Raw genomic sequence first — 17,934 nt, 5'->3', positions numbered from 1 at the left:
GTAGCCAGCTGATCTGTGTGCACACACAGAGCTCATAGGAATAGGCGTTCCCCTGTATGTACTGCTCTTTGGCTGGACAGGAGAGTTTTGCTGGAGGTATAAAAAAAAAAAGAGAGAGAGAGAGAGAGAGATCCTGTAAATGAAAGACAGGTATTTAGGAGGCAAGGCGGAGGCGTGACAAAGGGAAGAAGCTAGGGGATTTGGTGGAGGACTAGGCTGTGACAGCCACAGAAAGTGTTCAGGAGGCTGTGGGTAATGGCAGAGTGGTTGTAAGGGACATAGTTGGGAAGAGAAATTGTTGAGGCAGATGGGGGATTAGGATGCAAATACATAGTAATCCAAATGTCTTTGAATCAGATGCTCATGGAAAAATACGTTTTGCTGGAGGTCACTGCTAGAGGTTGAACTAGACGATCTCCAGAGGTCCCTTACAGTTCATACTTTTCAGCAATTGTACAGCCCTCTAATTGCAACTGTTTCACTTTATGCATGAGTTAATATAATCAAAGGATTTTCCTGGCTATTTAGTGGTTATTGTAGCAAAAAACGTGGACAAAGTTGTAGAAAAAAACAGATCCCAGCATATGGGAATCTGACACAAAGATGATTCATTTATGATTTGATATATAAAATGTCAAAAAAGATTCGAATTCTTGAAATTAATGTTTTTCTAATTTATATATTAAGTAAATTGTTATTAGAAATATAAGATTCTGCAGCTTCTAGAGAAAAAAGTCATATATAAGAATTTACGATCAAAGATTCCAGACTAATTTAGAAGAAGAAAAAAAAAACCCAAAACACAAAGGAGAACTCAGTTAAAAGAACTGGCAGGAAAAAAAAATCGTATCAGGATAGATGATAAGTGCATACAGTAGATCAAGAAGAAGGGCATAAGAAATACACTGCTGTTAGACCAGGGCTTTGAATTAACTTTAGTGGGTGGAGCCAGGAAGCAGCAGTGAAGATAAAATGAACCACATGTCCTGAAATAATTAGATAATTCTCTGACACAATCCACATAGTTTTGCTGCTTTAGACCTGTTTCATGGCCGTTCCTTGTGTTCCAGTGGGGTCCTCCATCCATTTCCCTCAGTCTTTGCTAAGTTCCTTTGCAACCACAAGCAGATGTTCTCCAGACTCAGCTTCAGAACAGAGGAGAAAACTGTGCTCGAAGGTTAAAACAGCTCCCGGGTTATATGGAATCTGCACAGAACTGGCGATGTTATGGAGACCTTTTAAGAGCAGGCAAATGAAGATGAACTAGGAAGGAGACAGATAACTTTATCTAAATGTAATACAGTCTACAGTCTTAAAATCATACAGCACATTGATGGGGAAAATGAGAGGGGGAACAAGGCATTTGTGTGACTATTTCTCTACATGTTGCACTCTTAAAAATGTGCATCTGTCAGTCGAGATGATTTATTTTGCTCTTCACTTAGAGCCATTGTCAGTCAACAAGAACTATTTTGCTAAGTTACGACTGTGTCAAAGCAAAGCCTTTATGGAGCTGACATCTTCTCCAGATTATTTTTAACACAGGTGTTTCGCTTACACAAAAGGAAGCAGAAATATAATGTGATCAAAAAGGACTGGAAAGTTCAGATTGCCAGTCCCAGCTCTGGCATCAGGTAGATGTGTTAGCCAAATCGTCAGTTTTTAGTGTAATAGCTAACATGAATAACTAATGATTATTAAGTTAGTAGTTGATAAAAGTGTCTCGGCAAAGTTAGCAGTAGTGCAGAAATGCTGCCCTTACGAAAGTTGATGCTGGATCTGGGGCCAGTTAGTCAACACTGCTAAAGCTTTAGGGAATCTGAGCAAAATGTGTGGGTAAAGTTATAATTTCTTAACACTTTAGTATTTTATCAGTCCGTGTACTCTTCTTTCGCCTTCCTCCCTTCCCGTCGGTCGGAAACACTGCAGCGCGGACGAGCCCCGCTCGCTGCCCGCTGCCCCAGTCCGGCCCGCCCGGCTCGCAGCAGCCCCGAGCCGCAGATCCACGCGAGACGGGCAGCGCCGCGCCGCTGCGGAGCCGCCGCCGGAGCCCGCGGAGCCGCCGCCGAGGGCGCCGCGCCCGCCCCGGCCCGCCCCGGGCCCCGGCCCGCCAATGCGCGGCCGGGGGGGGCAGAGCCGGGGATGGAGCCGGGGGGAAACATCAAACCCAACCTTCTCACCTTGAAGGGAATAAAACTCTCCCCGGGCTCCCCCTCCTGCCGCCCTCCCCGCGAGCCCAGCCTCCCCGGGAGCGCCGTCCGACGGCGCGGGCTGCCTGCCCCCGTCCCCACCCCCCCACCCCCCCCGAGGAGGCGAGAGCGGAGTAAGGGGCAGCCACTCGCCACGGTCCCCTCGGTCCCTCCTGCCCGGGGCCCGGCGGCGAGCAGCGTCCCCGCGGGCGGCGGCTGCCCGGCGGGGCTCCATGCGCTGCCATGGGGCGCGGGGCTGCCCCGGGACGGCCGCGCCGGCGCCTGCTGTGGGCAGCGCTGCTGCTGGCGCTCTGCCCCGCCGCCGCCGGCGGCACCTGGATGTGAGTACCGGGCGCGGGAGGGGGGCCGCGCCGCGCCGCGCCGGCCCTGTCCCGCCGTGCGGCCGGCGCTGACGGGGGGGGCTGCTCCCGCAGGTGGCTGGGCATCGCCTCGGCCGGCGCGCCGGAGAAGCCGGGCTGCGCCAGCCCGCCGCTGAGCAGCCGCCAGAAGGACCTGTGCAAGGAGAAGCCGGAGCTGGTGCCCGCCATCCGCGAGGGAGCGCGCCTCGCCCTCCAGGAGTGCCGCAGCCAGTTCCGCCACGAGCGCTGGGACTGCCGCCCGCCGCCCGCCGCCCGCCGCGGCCTCCCCGCCGCCGCCGCCGCCGCCGCCGCCTTCGGGCACCAGCTCAGCAGCGGTGAGTGTCCGCCCCGCTCCGCCGCGCCGAGCGCCGGGGGCGGCCCGCAGGTGCGCGCGGGCGCAGGAGCGCAGCCTCCCCCCCGGAGCGCAGCTGCCCCGGGGCGCCCGGCCCGCCCGGCGTCGGGCCCCGGGGGCGCGGGTCCTCCTTGCCCCTGTTGCAAACCGGGCATAGCGGGGCCGTCGCGACGGGCGGCGACCACCGCTGCCCCGGGACGCTGACAAGGCGCGCAGGTACGCGAAATCCACGGAGCAGGCAAAACCTACCACCCCCTTTCCAAAATTATCGCTATTTACTTTAATTTTTACTTAATACAGCCTTGGATGACAGTGCCTGTAACTAGATCCGCTTAGCTGTGTTGAAATGTTGTTATTCTTAGACTGACTGGCATTTTTATCACCTTGCTTATGTCATAATTACTAAACCAGTGAGGCAATGACACAGGGTATTTCAGCAGGGTCGCTGGATTGCAGGTAAAAATCTGCCCACAGCACCAAGTGCTATGTGAATTATTTTAAAATATGTCACATGCACTCAATTAGACAGTATTGCTCAGCTCAGCAAGTTCAAAGCGGCTTTTATTACATGAACTAATACTGCAATTGCTGAAATTTATACTGAATTAGGGACATTTTATTTGCATTAAAAGGCAGTTTCAGAGGTCTTGGTCCTGCAAGTTTCTTGAGTGCTGCACTCACCAAATTCAGTGTAACCACTGATGTGAACTCTATTAAGTATTACAGTACCTCGGTTTGCATTTGTGTAATCTTTACTTTATACTACAATACAGCCATGAAGAAATAAACTAACCAAAAAACATAAAAATGAGGAATAAAATGTGATACACATTCCAAAAGAAACAAAACAAAACAAAAACCCAACCCTGTAAGTAGTCTACCCTGCTGTATGTACTGTGTTCCTCCTGCCATGCAATGGGCTGAAGTGTTCCTACAGACCCGTGAGTGAGTGACACTGCTTACACAAGAAGCTCCATTCGTGTGCTCTGCAGAAACACCTTATTGCAGCACCAGCACAACAGACTAATTCGAAGAAGAGAAATGAGCAGGAACTTTCCTGTTAATGAGCAGGAACTTGAGAGACTGGAAATAACAACTTGTTTTGACAACAGTGAAAATTACTATAGTGAAGTTTTAGCTGCAGTTAATTGGCCAGGTGTTGATTTTAAGTTTGCTTAGAGGGCATGTTATGCTTAACACTGTTTAAAGATTTGTGCCACTTTATGCCACAGGTCTAACAGGATTTGACTGGCTTAGGAGGCCCAGACAGTTAACTCCGTGATTCTTCCGTGGTATAATAGGAACAGTATAAAGGCTTTTTATGCTACAGTCATTCATTCCTATGGATGCCTTATTATAGGAAAAGCACATGACCTAAATATTCTTGTGCCATCCCAATTTCTGACTAGTTTCAGATTCTTGTGGCCATTTGCAACCTTTGTGAATTAAAATAACCTCAGTGTTTGCTAAATTTAGCATGAGGTAAGTTCTGTCCCTGTACCAAAGTAACCTAGGATCATGACAGCTTTGAGCTCGTCCTCCAAGATCTGAACAAGATCTGATTCTTCTTATTCAAATCGATATGAATAGTGAAAAGCAGCATGGAGAGTAAGGCTTTTGGGTGTTTTTTTCTTTTTAATTGAAACTTATTTTGCTTGAAAGTTTCTGTGGCAGATAAAATAAAATTCCAAACTGGATTTAGAAAGTTACCAAAAATCACATCATATAAAGCAGCCAGAAACAGTGCAGTTAATAGCGTAGTCTTGAATAGGCCCTGAAGTCTTGTTTGGATATGAATAACCATTGCTTTAAGCAATTTAACTGTGGAGATCATGCCATGATGGCTTTAGACTTGTAACTGTTCCCTTTTAATAATAGTGTGGCTTGTAAAATTGGCTTCTACAGCTCAGTCATGGAAGCTAATCAGGAGAAGTTATGAAGTAACATATGCATTCTTTTGTAGGCACAAAGGAGACTGCGTTTATATATGCAGTGACGGCGGCAGGCCTCGTGCACGCTGTGACGCGATCATGCAGTGCGGGAAATGTGACCGAGTGCTCCTGTGACACCAGCCTGCAGACCGGCGGCTCGGCCAGTGAGGGCTGGCACTGGGGCGGCTGCTCGGATGATATCCACTATGGAATGTCGTTCAGCAGAAAGTTCTTGGACGTGCCTATCAGGAACATAATGGGCAAGAATGGGAGTGGATTGGCAGCAATGAACCTGCACAATAATGAGGCTGGGAGGCAGGTATGTATTACCGCTTAAGAAATGGGAGCAATTGCTTATTAGGTTTCATTGCCAAAATGGCATTAACCAAATAAGGCCTTTCCCTGAATGCAGGTACTAACGGGGCCAATGGCAAGAACTACACTAAGACCTCCAAAGCAAACATGTACGAAGCTGAAATCAAAGCTATTTTTGACTAACATGCTTCACAGTTTAAAATAAAACCCATAAAATAAGAATTAAATCTGGAGTACAATTCAAAATAATCTCAAATGTCCATTCTTTAACTGATATCAACTTTAACTAGTCTCTTCATCACAATAATGCATGAGGATTTTTTTCTCTTATTGTCTGTTATGTTCTGTTATTATCATAGGCTGCATTTTTAATTCTCTCTGAGTGAGCAGACACTCTTGACATTAAGCATCATTACCCAGTTGGGATCCACAGCCTGGAATCATCTCCTGAGAGCAGAAGGCAGAAACATTCAAACAACAAATCTAGAGTTAACCTTTTGCTTTGAAAGATGGGATAGAAGTGCCATTTACATTTTAAAGTAGCCTGCTGGTTAGAGTGCCCAACAAAGAGGTGAGAGGAGACCTCCTTCAGATAGGTCTCCTTCAGTGCAAGAAAATTCAAACCTATGGACACAGGGGAAGTCTTCTTATCATCGAATGGTAGGAGTGTGTGTGAGGGGTGAAGCTGGGTTCCTGTGTGCCATTCTTCTGCAGATGGTGGGGACAGGACCAATGAATGGGGACAGGAACAGCCAATACAGGGGACTGTGACTCTGTAATCTAGTGACTAGGGCTACATCTGGAATGATAGAGACTTGGATTCTGGTTCTTGCTTTAAAAATAGTTTCTCAGCTTTACCTCATGAGTTTTTAACCTCATAAGTGTTTATTGTCTCTCTGTGGCCCAGTAATTCTTTGTCTGCTCTGTGACACAGCTGTAAGTGAGGAGAAGCGGACAGTCTGGTTTTGGCCTAATTTTGGATCATGCATGCTGGACCCCATTTTAACTCTGTAATTTCCTGTAGCCAGAAACAGCATCAGTGGATTTTACTGAAAAGAAGTTTCCTATCATCCATAATATAGCCATACTAGTCAATCATATCATAAGAAGAACCAAGGTAGTACCAAAGTATGTGTTTTAAAATAAGCTTATTTTCTCAGTTTGCAAGTAGATGTAATATATTTTATTTAACTAAGTAATATAGTTGGAGAAACAGAAAATCTTTCAGATAGGCAAGTCTTTTTCAAGCTTGAAATAGAAGAAGCAAACTTTAAAACTAAGTATATGCTGAGAACATCAGTTTTATTAGATTAATCTGTCAGTTAAATCATGTCCAAGAAAAGGCAGTGGTATTGTGTAGTCAGGGATGTCAGTGAGGGAAATGGGAGAGTAAGTTGTTATTTCCTAAGGGAGAGAGCAAGAAGTCAATTATTGCATTTATAGAGGGAGATAGCTGGGGATGAGAATATAATCCCCATAAAATAGTATCTCTTCAAGTTCCTGATTTTTATATACAATACAGATATGAATTTTTATTTTTATTCTCATGTTTGTCATTAGAATGTGGACCACCAGCCACAGCAATGTTTCAGCCCAGTCTTGCCAGCCTGTGTTACACATGTGCTGAGACTCCTATCATGCTATTCAGCCAAGAGCCTAAGGACGAATGCTGAGTTCCTGGAAACTAATTAGATAGGTATGAGGCAGTGCCACTTACTCAGGTTGGGGCAACAGTGAAATTGTAGGGAAGCAGACTGCCAGGCTCCTGAGGAACTTCAAAGAGAAACAAGAATGTGATTTCTGGATTTAGGTGGCAGCTACACTGACCTTCTCCTTGATACCCTCTTCTCTCTTCTGCCTCTGGTTTGGTGTAGCTTAGCAGCAGCTGTACTTTGCTAACCTTGTCTTCAGTGGCAATATTCACTTAACAGTCTTCTGCACTGTCCTCATGCTCATCACTCATTCCTGCACGTGCTGTCTTAAAGCTGTCTCCCGCAGATGTGCCAGAACAGCTGCCAGGGGCCTTGCACCATGAACCATATCAAGGAACTGTTCAGCTTTAAAAACAAACAAACAAAACCCTGGACACCTCACCCAGAAGAGAAGCTTGTTTGGGGGTTGATTTCTCTGAAGTTGGATCAGTTCCCTGATCTTATCTACACTGGTCAGTCAGTTGGCATGGGGAAAGGAATGACTAGCAAACGGGAAGCATACACTCATCTGGTACTGCTGCCAAAGATAGCATAATTATGTATTTTCAAACAGTGAGCTAAAGGTGCAAGTGGTTGAAGGATGTAGTTAAATGAGGCTTCATTTTGCATAAATAGTATTTTTGACAGGATCCTAATTATCTTAGATCCCAGTTATATGGATGAAAATACAAGTTCTGGGTTTGCAATCTGCATTCGTATTTTGATGTAGCTGTATCCTCTTCCATTACTATTCCACTGATTGATACCTCTTACTATAGATAGCTTCACAAACTTGATGCTTTAGAGTATGCTGTCAGTCATTGTGAATGTCGTAGGATCTGGCCCAACAGTAACCTTAAGGTCCTGAGGACCTTTCAGGATTTCAGATTTTTCACAATACTAAGCTGTGCAACAAAGCTCTGAAAATATACTGTCACAGGCTCATTTGGTGCATACACGGTATATATGCTTGTTCCTTTTCCATGACACTTTACTTTTTTTCAAAAACAAACAAACAAACATGCACTGCAAGCTCGAAGGACCCAAAGATCTTTAGCTACACTGGTTTTGCATTTGTTGTTCATTATCTTGGAAAAAAATATGCAGAGTATTTAGTACAGCTTCCATGCATAAATATTTTGTAACTTAATAGCAAGCTGTAGGATAAAATAAACATTTTGACCACTGTCTAAAGTGAAGGGGAATGTTTATTGTTGATAGCTGGGATTTCTAACAACAAAATTAGCTGAAACAGAGTTTAGGAGAGTTTTTGATTTTTACAGTTTAAAAATCCGTAACTAGAATATGTTGGGAATAGTTGACCTTCGTATTTTGGAGCTTACAAGAAGGATATCTGGCAAAACATTTTGGTATCCTGTGACCTTTTTATAATAAATACGATTATGTTCCTGGTTCTGTCTTGCAAGAACAGTCTTCCAGTGATAATACTTCTGTTTGTTTGCAGTAGTTAATGGCATTGGTATGTAGAGAATTCTCTTATTCCTTTCTTATTTCCATACAAAATCTTATTTTATATTTCTACATTTCATAGTTAAATCTTCTGCTTAAACACAAGAAAACACTTCTTTACTGTGAGGGTGACTGAACACTGGAACAGGTTGCCCAGAGAGATTATCTCCATTCTTGAAGATACTCAAAACCCAACTGGACATGGGCCTGGGCTACCTGCTCTAGGTGACCCTGCTTGAGCAGGGCCATTGGACCAGATGTTCTCCAGAGGTCCCTGCCAACCCCAGCTATTTTGCGATTCTGTAAAATCCAAGATATATCAATTTTGAAACAGTAAGGATCCTTTGACTGAGTTGTCCATAGTTTAGGACACTAGCTGGAACCTCAGGATTCTTCCAGATTTCATTCCTTTTTCTGCCTAGGATAAATGTTCATCATCCTTGGTAAAAAGGCTTTGGCATTGTAATGTTTAGTGCAGTTAGATGTGCATATCTTTTGGCTCCTTATATAAACCAGTGAGGGTGGTCAGGCACTAGAACTGAGAGGCTCAGTAGCCAGTGTGCTGAGCAGAACAGCTAAATCCATGGCAGGACAGGCTGAAGAGAAAGATCTTTCTAAAGCTTTTTTACTCTAGACGTGGACATCCTCAGGTTGCAGTCAAACCCTGCGAAACTGATCCAACACTCTTAACCTTTGCCAGGTACTCTGCTTTTCATTAAAGCTCACATGACAGCTTGAGCTCCAGGGCCATGTTTTGTGATCAACCAAAGCAAGATGTCAGCTCCCAGTGCCATTGGTAGAGACAGGCCAAAATGCATTGGTGTCCAACCTGAAAACTTGCTGTGTTAATCCTAGCTGGGATTACTTGTTCACATCAAAATAACTCACTCTTAACACCTAACAGACACACCCAGTGCTCCCCCAGATATAGTCTGTATCATTTTGCTTCATCTAGATTTTACAGTGCCTGATTCTAGCAGACTTGGAAGTACATTTTTTTCCCAGAACAAGATTATATATTTTTCCCCTGTTGTTTCTTCCCTAATTAGTACCCTGGCATACTGCAGTGAAAGCAAGTGTTACATCTGTATGGCTTATAACACAAGTAGTTTCAAACTACTTTGTGATTCTAGTTACTTACTATGATACAAATAAATAATAGTGGAAACTGGAAAATATTACTAAACCATTCTGTTTGTAAATTGTGTATAATATTTACATTCCTATATTATGTTTCCATTTTCCTTGTCATTTTATTACCTGTATTCTCAAAAAGACTTTCTATCCTTGGATATCAAATTTTCATCTGCCTCAATCAATGTTATGTCTTAATGATGCATATTCTGGCTCCACAGTGATCTCCTTATTGATAGATTCTGAAGATATGAGCATAAGGTCATATCTGTCTATTAAGCAGAAACTAGCCTGTGAAGGACAGAAGACAAGTATCTGCAAGAATTACTGATTTCCACTGAAAAGAGTCTGTGTGTGCTCTGGGGAGTCTATATGTGCTCTGCTTGTTCCCATATTCTTACTTCTTCCAGGATAGGGAAAAACCTCCAGTCCCAAATGCAGCCCACAGCCCCTGAAATATCTTCTGCTTCATTTCACCAGATTTAGTTTGTAAAAGCTAATGGCTTTATTAGGTTAGGGCATACACCTGCTATTTCTTGGTAATGGTTCTTTAAATGCTTTGCTTGTGTGCCTTTCATGATAACATCTACTAACAAATAAGTCCTGTTCATTCACCAAAGATGATGTGACTCCAAGCAAACTCTTTGGTCTTGTGTATTTTTATTAATGTTTGTCAAGTTATATACAGATACCAGCTTGGGCTTGTGTCAGTATCTTCCGGGAGCAGATGCCAGGAGGCCTCAACTCCCACTGAAATCAACGGGTTTAACCATGTTGGATTGGGTCCCAAACTTCAGTGACCATATTTACCATGATAAAAAGTCCCACTATAAAACATAAGGTAGAAACAACTCATTTTATCTGCTCTGAACTTGACTAGCTCTGAAACTTTGAGGATGACATTTGTACTGTCTGAGATACAAATAAGCAGCCTGGGACTCTCGAGTTTATTCTTGGGCGTGGATAACAGCAGTGGGTTGGTGGGGCTCTGTAGGATTTCAGGGCTTTGTTCTCACTGAAGAATCAGGACTTATAAACAGGCACAGATGAAACTGCTTTCTCTAGGAAAACCAGAGGAGCACGTTAGATGCCTTTGTTTTAAGTTTTTTCTTCCCCTTTTGTAAATGACAGTTTGAGGAAGATGTAGATTGACGCTGTTAAATATTTGTGGAGGTTGTGGAGGAAGTGAACGTTTAGGGTGAATTTTAATAAACAGTGTAAAGTTGTGTCTTCTTTGTCTCCTCGAACTTAGTGTGAAGTAGTTGTTCATCCACGGAGGAATAATTTGAATCTGTATTGGTCTTGCTGCATGAGAAGTTTCAAGAGAAACTTGCTCTTACTATTAGTTCATTTAAAATTCAGTCTTTCTGCTACATTCCCTCAAAAATGATCCTTTAAAAAAATCATGTCATATATAAGTTCGTGATTGCCTTTATTGTGGAAACGAGGTATGGTAGAAAAGTTAGCTAAAATGAAGACTGCAGCATGGACTTTCCAAACCATTAAACAATGGCCTATATGAATCTACAAGACGGCTGCAAAGGTGTGGTACAGTTAATGGAAAGGTTAAAAAAAAAAAAAAAAAAAAAAAAAAGATTTTATGATACCTTGTCCTTTTGCTATATTTGTACATGTGATGGGGTTTTTTTTGTAGACTTTTCCAGAGTATAATGTGAGATATGCCACAAGTCTAATTGTGCAATTTTATACTGTGACCTTTTGAAAAGGAAGCATTAGATTGGTTGTCTGCTCACTATTTGAATTGCAGTCCCAGATAAAGAAAGTTACTACTTGTTTACAAATTCCAGTTCTTTGGGGCTTGCTCTGATATAAACTGTGCCAAAATTCTTGCATGTCGTAAAAACTTAATACAGGCTGAGGGCTGTGGATTCCGTTTGTTGATTAGGTAGTTATTGTTCAATCCAGTGCTTGAATCTGCAAAGGCATTGAAACGTAATCCATCTAAGGACATTTTAGTGTGGCTACTAACTGTGATAAATTTTCCTAAAATATTAGAAGTTATAAAAGTGATATCAATGAAACTATCAAAATGGGTTAAATAGAGCCTTTGTGCAATGAAAAAAACCACACTGGAAACCCATGGCAGTACTAGTAAACCTAAATTACAAAAACAGGGCTTGATCTTGTAAGTGAGAGGCACCTGAGATTTACTCCAAAAAACCTGAATTGAAGCCACCTCTGCTTAGCTCCCTCAATGGCATTTCCTTGCAGCCCAGAGGTGTGGGCACTGCTTGCTCTGCGCACCGGGATGCTTGGAGGCGGCCGGCAGGCTGTGCACTGCGCGGCACCCCCTGGGTTACGGAGGTGCTGGGGTGCCACCTCCAGCTGTTGCTGTGGCCGAAGTCACAGACTGTCTTCTGAATGCTTGATGGTAGCCTCAAGGCATCCTTAAAAGATGGTAAAGACATGCCGATAGATCTCTTCCCGCTTAGAAACCATGCACTGTTACCCATCTTTTCCATGATTCCCTTCCTGCTATTCCCCACAAGGAGCGTTTGCATACCAGCCATGGGTGGAGTGACACAGGACATGTCATTTCAGGTATTTAGGAGCCTTTGGAAAGAAAAGCCAGCCAGAAATATAAGCTGTCATTATTATGACTGGATACTGCCAAGTTATGGCCATTGTAAACTGCAGGTGCTTTGCACTTCTAAAGATCAGGCTTCTCACACAAGGGTCCAGAATTGAAAGCCTGATTCATTAAAGGTATTCTCCTGTGGTCTGGCTTCCCCATCAGTGCAATGGCAATGGCAGCAGCAGCATTTGCTTGGAGATGTCGGGCTTAGTGAATGAAAGGCTACATCCAAATGTTCTTCTCACTTCATTTTCAGGCTGTAGCAAAGCTGATGTCAGTGGATTGCCGTTGTCATGGTGTTTCTGGGTCCTGTGCTGTGAAAACTTGTTGGAAAACAATGTCCTCCTTTGAAAAGATTGGCCGTTTTTTAAAGGATAAGTATGAAAACAGCATACAGATATCAGACAGACTGAAAAAAAAATTACGCAGGAAAGAAAAAAGCCAGCGAAAAATACCAATACAGAAGGAAGATCTACTGTATATAAACAAATCACCCAGTTACTGTGTAGAAGATCATAAACTGGGGATCCCTGGAACTCAGGGAAGGGAATGTAACCGCACATCAGAGGGATCTGACGGCTGCAACCTCCTCTGCTGTGGGCGTGGATACAACACTCATGTTGTCAGACACGTGGAGAGATGCGAGTGCAAGTTTGTCTGGTGTTGCTATGTACGCTGCCGAAGGTGTGAGACCATGACTGATGTGCATACCTGCAAGTGAGACTAAGTACAGAAAGCACAGCCAAATCATCTTGCACTGTTTTGTACAGATGACTGCCACACAGGCAGTAATTATTCTTAACTGTGTGGGAGTACAGGGAATCGTCCCCAGGGGGAAGGCGTACTGCCAAATAAAGGGTAGTCCAAACATTTTGGCCTACGAAAGAACAATTGAGTGAATAGCAGCCTGCACACAGGGATAGCTAAAACAAGAAGGAAAGACTCCCAATGACACATTTCAATATGTAACTCCATGACTAGGGACAGACCTAAACTTTCCAAGTCTTTAACAACCACAGTATGGTGAAGATCAAGGTGGTTGGTATGTACAGCGGAGAAAACTCAAGGAGATCCTGTTAGCCAGAGACTGAAGAGTTAAGAGGGCATGGAAGACATGTTAGATATAAACTTTACTTCTTTATTTTTAAGAGTTGAACTAGATGGATCCACTAGATGGTTCACTTCTGCAGGTTTTTTGTTTTTTAAAGATACAGGATGTGTTGTGCTGTTTAGCATGAAGCATTTGCTTAGCATCTGCTTCTTGTACAGAAAGCCTTCTGCATAATGTAAAGAAAAGAGTCTGTTACTCAGAAATGTGTGTGAACACAGTGAGTTGAGCGCTGGCCTGGATGGAAGTGATGGTCCATTTGCGTGGAGCAAGCATTGCCCAGAAAAGAGGGGCTACAGCATAGTTTGGTGAATATGAGTGCTATAAGGAATAGCAAACGTTTAAAGATATTTTTTATAGAATATCTTTCAAATGCACAAAGAACAGGTCTGAGGAGGGACAGAAACTTGATATTTGCGGGAAATAAAATCCCTTGCAGGCGTTTCCTTAGTATCTGAATGCACATTTTGCTAGTCAGCCAACCATCCCCCCACAGTTGGACTGTGTGTAATAAACTGCCATGTTCAACCATCTTGGTGGTGGTTCACCATCATTTTCATAGTTTCGCTCCAAATGCCGTACAAGATTCATCCCGAAAAAAAACTGTCATTAAGTGAAAGAATTTTTAAAACATGAATTGCTTTCTCTTTCATATAGGAGCAGTAGCTAGAACATTCATTAGATTGCATCCCAGCTAATCATGCTTATAAAATAAGTTCAGTGCACAATGTAATTTATGGATTGGCTCACACCACTAAAATATTTAAATTATTATTGATAATATTTTCTCCCTCCCCACATGTTGGCTCAATTTTATTTTACATTTATGAAAGGTTGTGTATTTTTATGCAATGATTTAAAGCCTGGCTTAAAAAGCATCATGTGAAAGGATTTTTGTTGTTTAAATGTGCAAAGACTTATTTTTGATAAGACAAGAAAGTTTATATTTTGTAAATATTTAAATTATGCAAGTTATGTAAAAGATTCCCAGAACTAATGTGATAAGATTACAGCCTTTGACATTTATTGGTTAGATCTTTGTTACTATTCTAGTAGCATTTAATTGATTTTTATTGCATGTGCAGGGGGAAATTATTCAGACAATTACATAAATTTTTCTTACCATAAGGTGGTTATAACTGTTTTAACTAATATACTTATGGTGACACAGTGATGAGAAACACTTATTTTGATTTTCTAAATGATCTGTTAATTAATATTTTTTTCTATTTTTCTAAATTTTTTTTTACATACAGTGAAATTCTGGTTCCAGTGGTCAGTGCAGGACTCCCATTGACACCAAGGGGACTAGGGTTGCATCAATGAACATGCTCCACACTAACAGTCAGTTTTTAGAAAGAAACTGGATTAGACATTTTGGGTAATGCTTTCAGAGTTACTTTGAGGAATTCATTTCCTAGTTTTCATTAATTTCTCCATGAAACATGGTGATCTTGCGTCAATCTTCATTGCATGTTTAGGTCAGGACAAATCAAACAAAAACTTGGGTTTTTGTACTCTGCTGTCTTATGTGGAGTATCTTGGGAATGCCAGTTCAGTGAGCAAGAAGTCCTTTACCTGTTGGTTATTGTTTGGACTATTCCTCCACATTTGGCCAATCTGTCTTCATTTACCAAGCAAGATGAATATTCTCGGGCCACAACAACTACCATCTCTGGGAAGGATGCTTTTCTCAGTAGCTACCACAGGAGGAATCAGTAACCTTCCTGTGAAAGCCTGAGCCGTGAGAACACCTCCTGGTTGAACTCCTTGAAGGGAGAGCTGTGAGCCCCAAGGTGTTCCCACCTTTGAGCAATGAGAATGAACCCACAGTCTCCACAGGTCGTACCAAAGTACCTAGCGCCCGAGGGTGAGCCCTCTGTTGTCAGTGGGGTACACAGAGAGACATATGGGCTCAGGCTTTGCAGAGTCAGCATGGGCTGGGATGTGCTGCTGGTCACAGTAGATTTGAAGGTATTGTAGAGACACTCTGTCTCTCCTCCGCACAGGGGGCTGACAGAGGTAAGAGGCTGTTGATGCTGGAGACAGCATTATAATACTCTTGTATAGGTTTGAAACTTTCTAGGAGCAAGATACGGCTTTTCTCATTAAAAATAGCTACATCTATGCTCATCTGAGCAAGGGAGATTAGGAAAAAAACAGAAAGAAATTCACCGTTTGGGGGAATGGTCTTATCTCAGTCCTGTTCCTTCACACTGTCCTTATATGTATGGAGCAGCAGTTTGTGAAAAGTAGCAAACCTATGAAAAATGCCACAAGTTTACTTTTTGAAGAAAGGATAATTGTAACCTCTTCTTAAAGTGAAAATGATATATGCCAATTTGAAAACAAGAAGTGCATGGGGACCAGTTGTGTATTTTAAGAACAAAGTTGTATCATTGAATAAAATGCTGACATACTCAGAGGAGTTACTGCAAGAATATGGTTGTTAATTTTGATCCACGTGCTATTCTGTGCATGCATCAGTAACTAAAGAACACCATCTTTTTCTTGCCTATTGGAGATTGCTCGTCAAAGGATGTGTGTTAAATGGAGATCGTCTCCATTGCTATCAAAATGTCTCTGTTCTGGGCAGCACTTTTCAGTGAATGACAAGTATGTGAAACATGTAAAGTAAACAGCAACAATTAGCATTGGTCATTCAGAGGAAGCAATTTATGAAGAAGTTGAGAAGCTTGACTTCATTGAAGGATGAGATTTCATGAGATAGCAAACTCGATTTTAGGGAAGTTTATTGTAGACCAAAATTGTCATGGCTATGTCATGTAAAGTGCTGAACCAGTACCAGCTCAGTCTACTGGCTAAAGTTTGTTAAAAAGTATGTAGAAGGATCATTCCACTGTGGCAAACTTTGTGCCACATGAGGCATTGTCTGTCTGAGCCCTCTAACTTAACATAGATCAGGTATCACTTGCCCTCCTGTCTATGAAGTCAAAGCCATTTTGAAGCATCAGGGTGAAATAAACACTATTTGTTCTGGATAGCCTGCCAAAAATGCTAATTGTGAATCTTTTCCTGACTGTACCCAGTTTGTTCTGCCAGACGATCTGGAATGCCCCAATTCAATAACAGTGAACATGGAACCATGACTTTATTTTACATTTCAGGTGTAGATTTTCAGTGGCAATTTTTAGAATTTTAGAGTTTTTTTATGCTTTCACAATTTTCATTGTCAATGAATCAGCACAGGCCAGGTGCATAAATAGCTGAGATAGCTAATGATGTCTGAGAAATAGGGCTTAACACCCATACATCCAATAAGCATAACTAAGGAGGGTAGTAGTATTATTCTAACTATAATTGAAATTGAGGGGAAATGACTTGTTCAAAGTCACTTGCAAAAGCAACGGCAGACTTGGTTAAAAAAAACAAAAAACAAAAAAACCACCAAGTCTCCTTACCAATCTAATGCTTTAGCAACCTGATCACTACATTTGTTTCTCAACTCATGCAGCTTGGTAACTGTGGTCCACCAGTTGTGACTACATAGTAACCATCCTAACAGTGACTACTGGACCAACCCTGCTGTAGACCCCAGTACTGTCTTTACAGGCCAGGCAAAAACTAAAATAATCAGTTAGCTAAAACTGCATTTCCTACATGTGGACTCCTGTGGTTTGTACTTCTGGAAGTCAAACACACTTTTTTTCCCCACACAAATGACAAATTCATCCTGAAGGGAATGGTGTTTGTGAATTCCAAGTTAAATGAGTGCTATAGATAATTATGCTAAAATATATATGACTGTCCCAGAGTCTGCTGTTACACTGAATTGACAACTGTGTAATTCCTTCCACTGACAGTGGTGTTAAATGATTAATGGTTTGCTCAGCAGAGAATGAAATAAGAATCCATCCTCTGGCTGCTGTGCCAGCTGTGCATGGTTGAAAATGCAATGAGCAATAGGAACATGGCACTGCAATTCATTTCACAGATACCAGATAACGCTGACTGGGGATCACTTGTGGCCAAGACTGGAACCTAGATCCCAGGGCTGACTACAAATGCACTGCTTTTGATTGGAGGGTAGCTGTCACTTTGCTTAGCGAAGAGGTGTAATAAATGAAGCTTTTAGGAGAGTTAGACAGACACACACACACACACACACATGTAATTTAGTTGCACTAATTGAACTGGAGAGAGATCCAGGGATTTATTACAAGGTAGTGCCACATATCTTGTGAAACCTTCTACTCAATCTGAGCCTGCAAGCACAAATACAGCTTCATCATAGACTAATTGGTCAGGAGCTATCTCAGAGTTCGGTCATTTCATCTTTGTCTCAGCTTTGCTATGTTTATGACTATACGGTCTAACTTTAAAACAGCTGCACATTTTCCCTGTTGATACTTAAAAATCATCAGCATATTGCCCAGTTTTGATTTTATTTAAATATCGAGTTACATATGTATCAAAATGTCTTTATTAAAAAGCTGAAACTTCTGATTGGGCAAGACTTCTGTAATCATTTTCTCCACAGCTCTGAAAATTTGGTTTTGGGGCAGAATGAAACACATCTCATGACTATTTCTCTTTTCTCTAGAAAAGCTTGACACTGTCCTGTGGGTTAAAAAAGAATGCAGCATTTTCTATGACAGGATGATCATTGTGTTCCCTGGCAGTAGCACAAAAATGGTTAACAACTAAAACAATTCCAGTTTTGGATGGGTTCATTCAGGATTGGTTACTTAAAAAAAATTCTTTACAGTCATTGTTGATTGTGCCACTGGGAGCAAATATAGAAGTTACCTGAAACTTAAAGACCTAA

The 17,934-nt window shown here is 42.3% G+C and overlaps 1 protein-coding gene across 1 annotated transcript; it reads left to right on the top strand.

Annotated features, from left to right (window-relative positions):
* The first annotated feature begins 2,215 nt into the window (after positions 1-2,215).
* WNT16 (Wnt family member 16) lies at positions 2,216-17,612 on the top strand. Its single transcript, XM_064507047.1, has 4 exons — positions 2,216-2,530; positions 2,624-2,883; positions 4,864-5,150; positions 12,294-17,612. The coding sequence occupies exons 1-4, from the start codon at positions 2,433-2,435 to the stop codon at positions 12,756-12,758; spliced, it is 1,110 nt and encodes a 369-aa protein (XP_064363117.1). The 5' UTR covers positions 2,216-2,432; the 3' UTR covers positions 12,759-17,612.
* Positions 17,613-17,934: the final 322 nt, after the last annotated feature.

The sequence above is a fragment of the Dromaius novaehollandiae genome, chromosome 1, assembly GCF_036370855.1.
Source record: "Dromaius novaehollandiae isolate bDroNov1 chromosome 1, bDroNov1.hap1, whole genome shotgun sequence".
NCBI lineage: Eukaryota > Metazoa > Chordata > Aves > Casuariiformes > Dromaiidae > Dromaius > Dromaius novaehollandiae.
The sequence above is the reverse complement of the archived record's forward strand: the minus strand, read 5'-3'. Positions and strand labels throughout refer to the sequence as shown.

Coding starts and splice junctions, on each gene's coding strand:
- WNT16 (XM_064507047.1), top strand. CDS start 2,433: ATGGGGCGCGGGGCTGCCCCGGGACGGCCGCGCCGGCGCCTGCTGTGG. Junction 2,531..2,623: donor GCCGCCGGCGGCACCTGGAT/GTGAGTACCGGG, acceptor CTGCTCCCGCAG/GTGGCTGGGCATCGCCTCGG. Junction 5,151..12,293: donor ATAATGAGGCTGGGAGGCAG/GTATGTATTACC, acceptor CTTCATTTTCAG/GCTGTAGCAAAGCTGATGTC.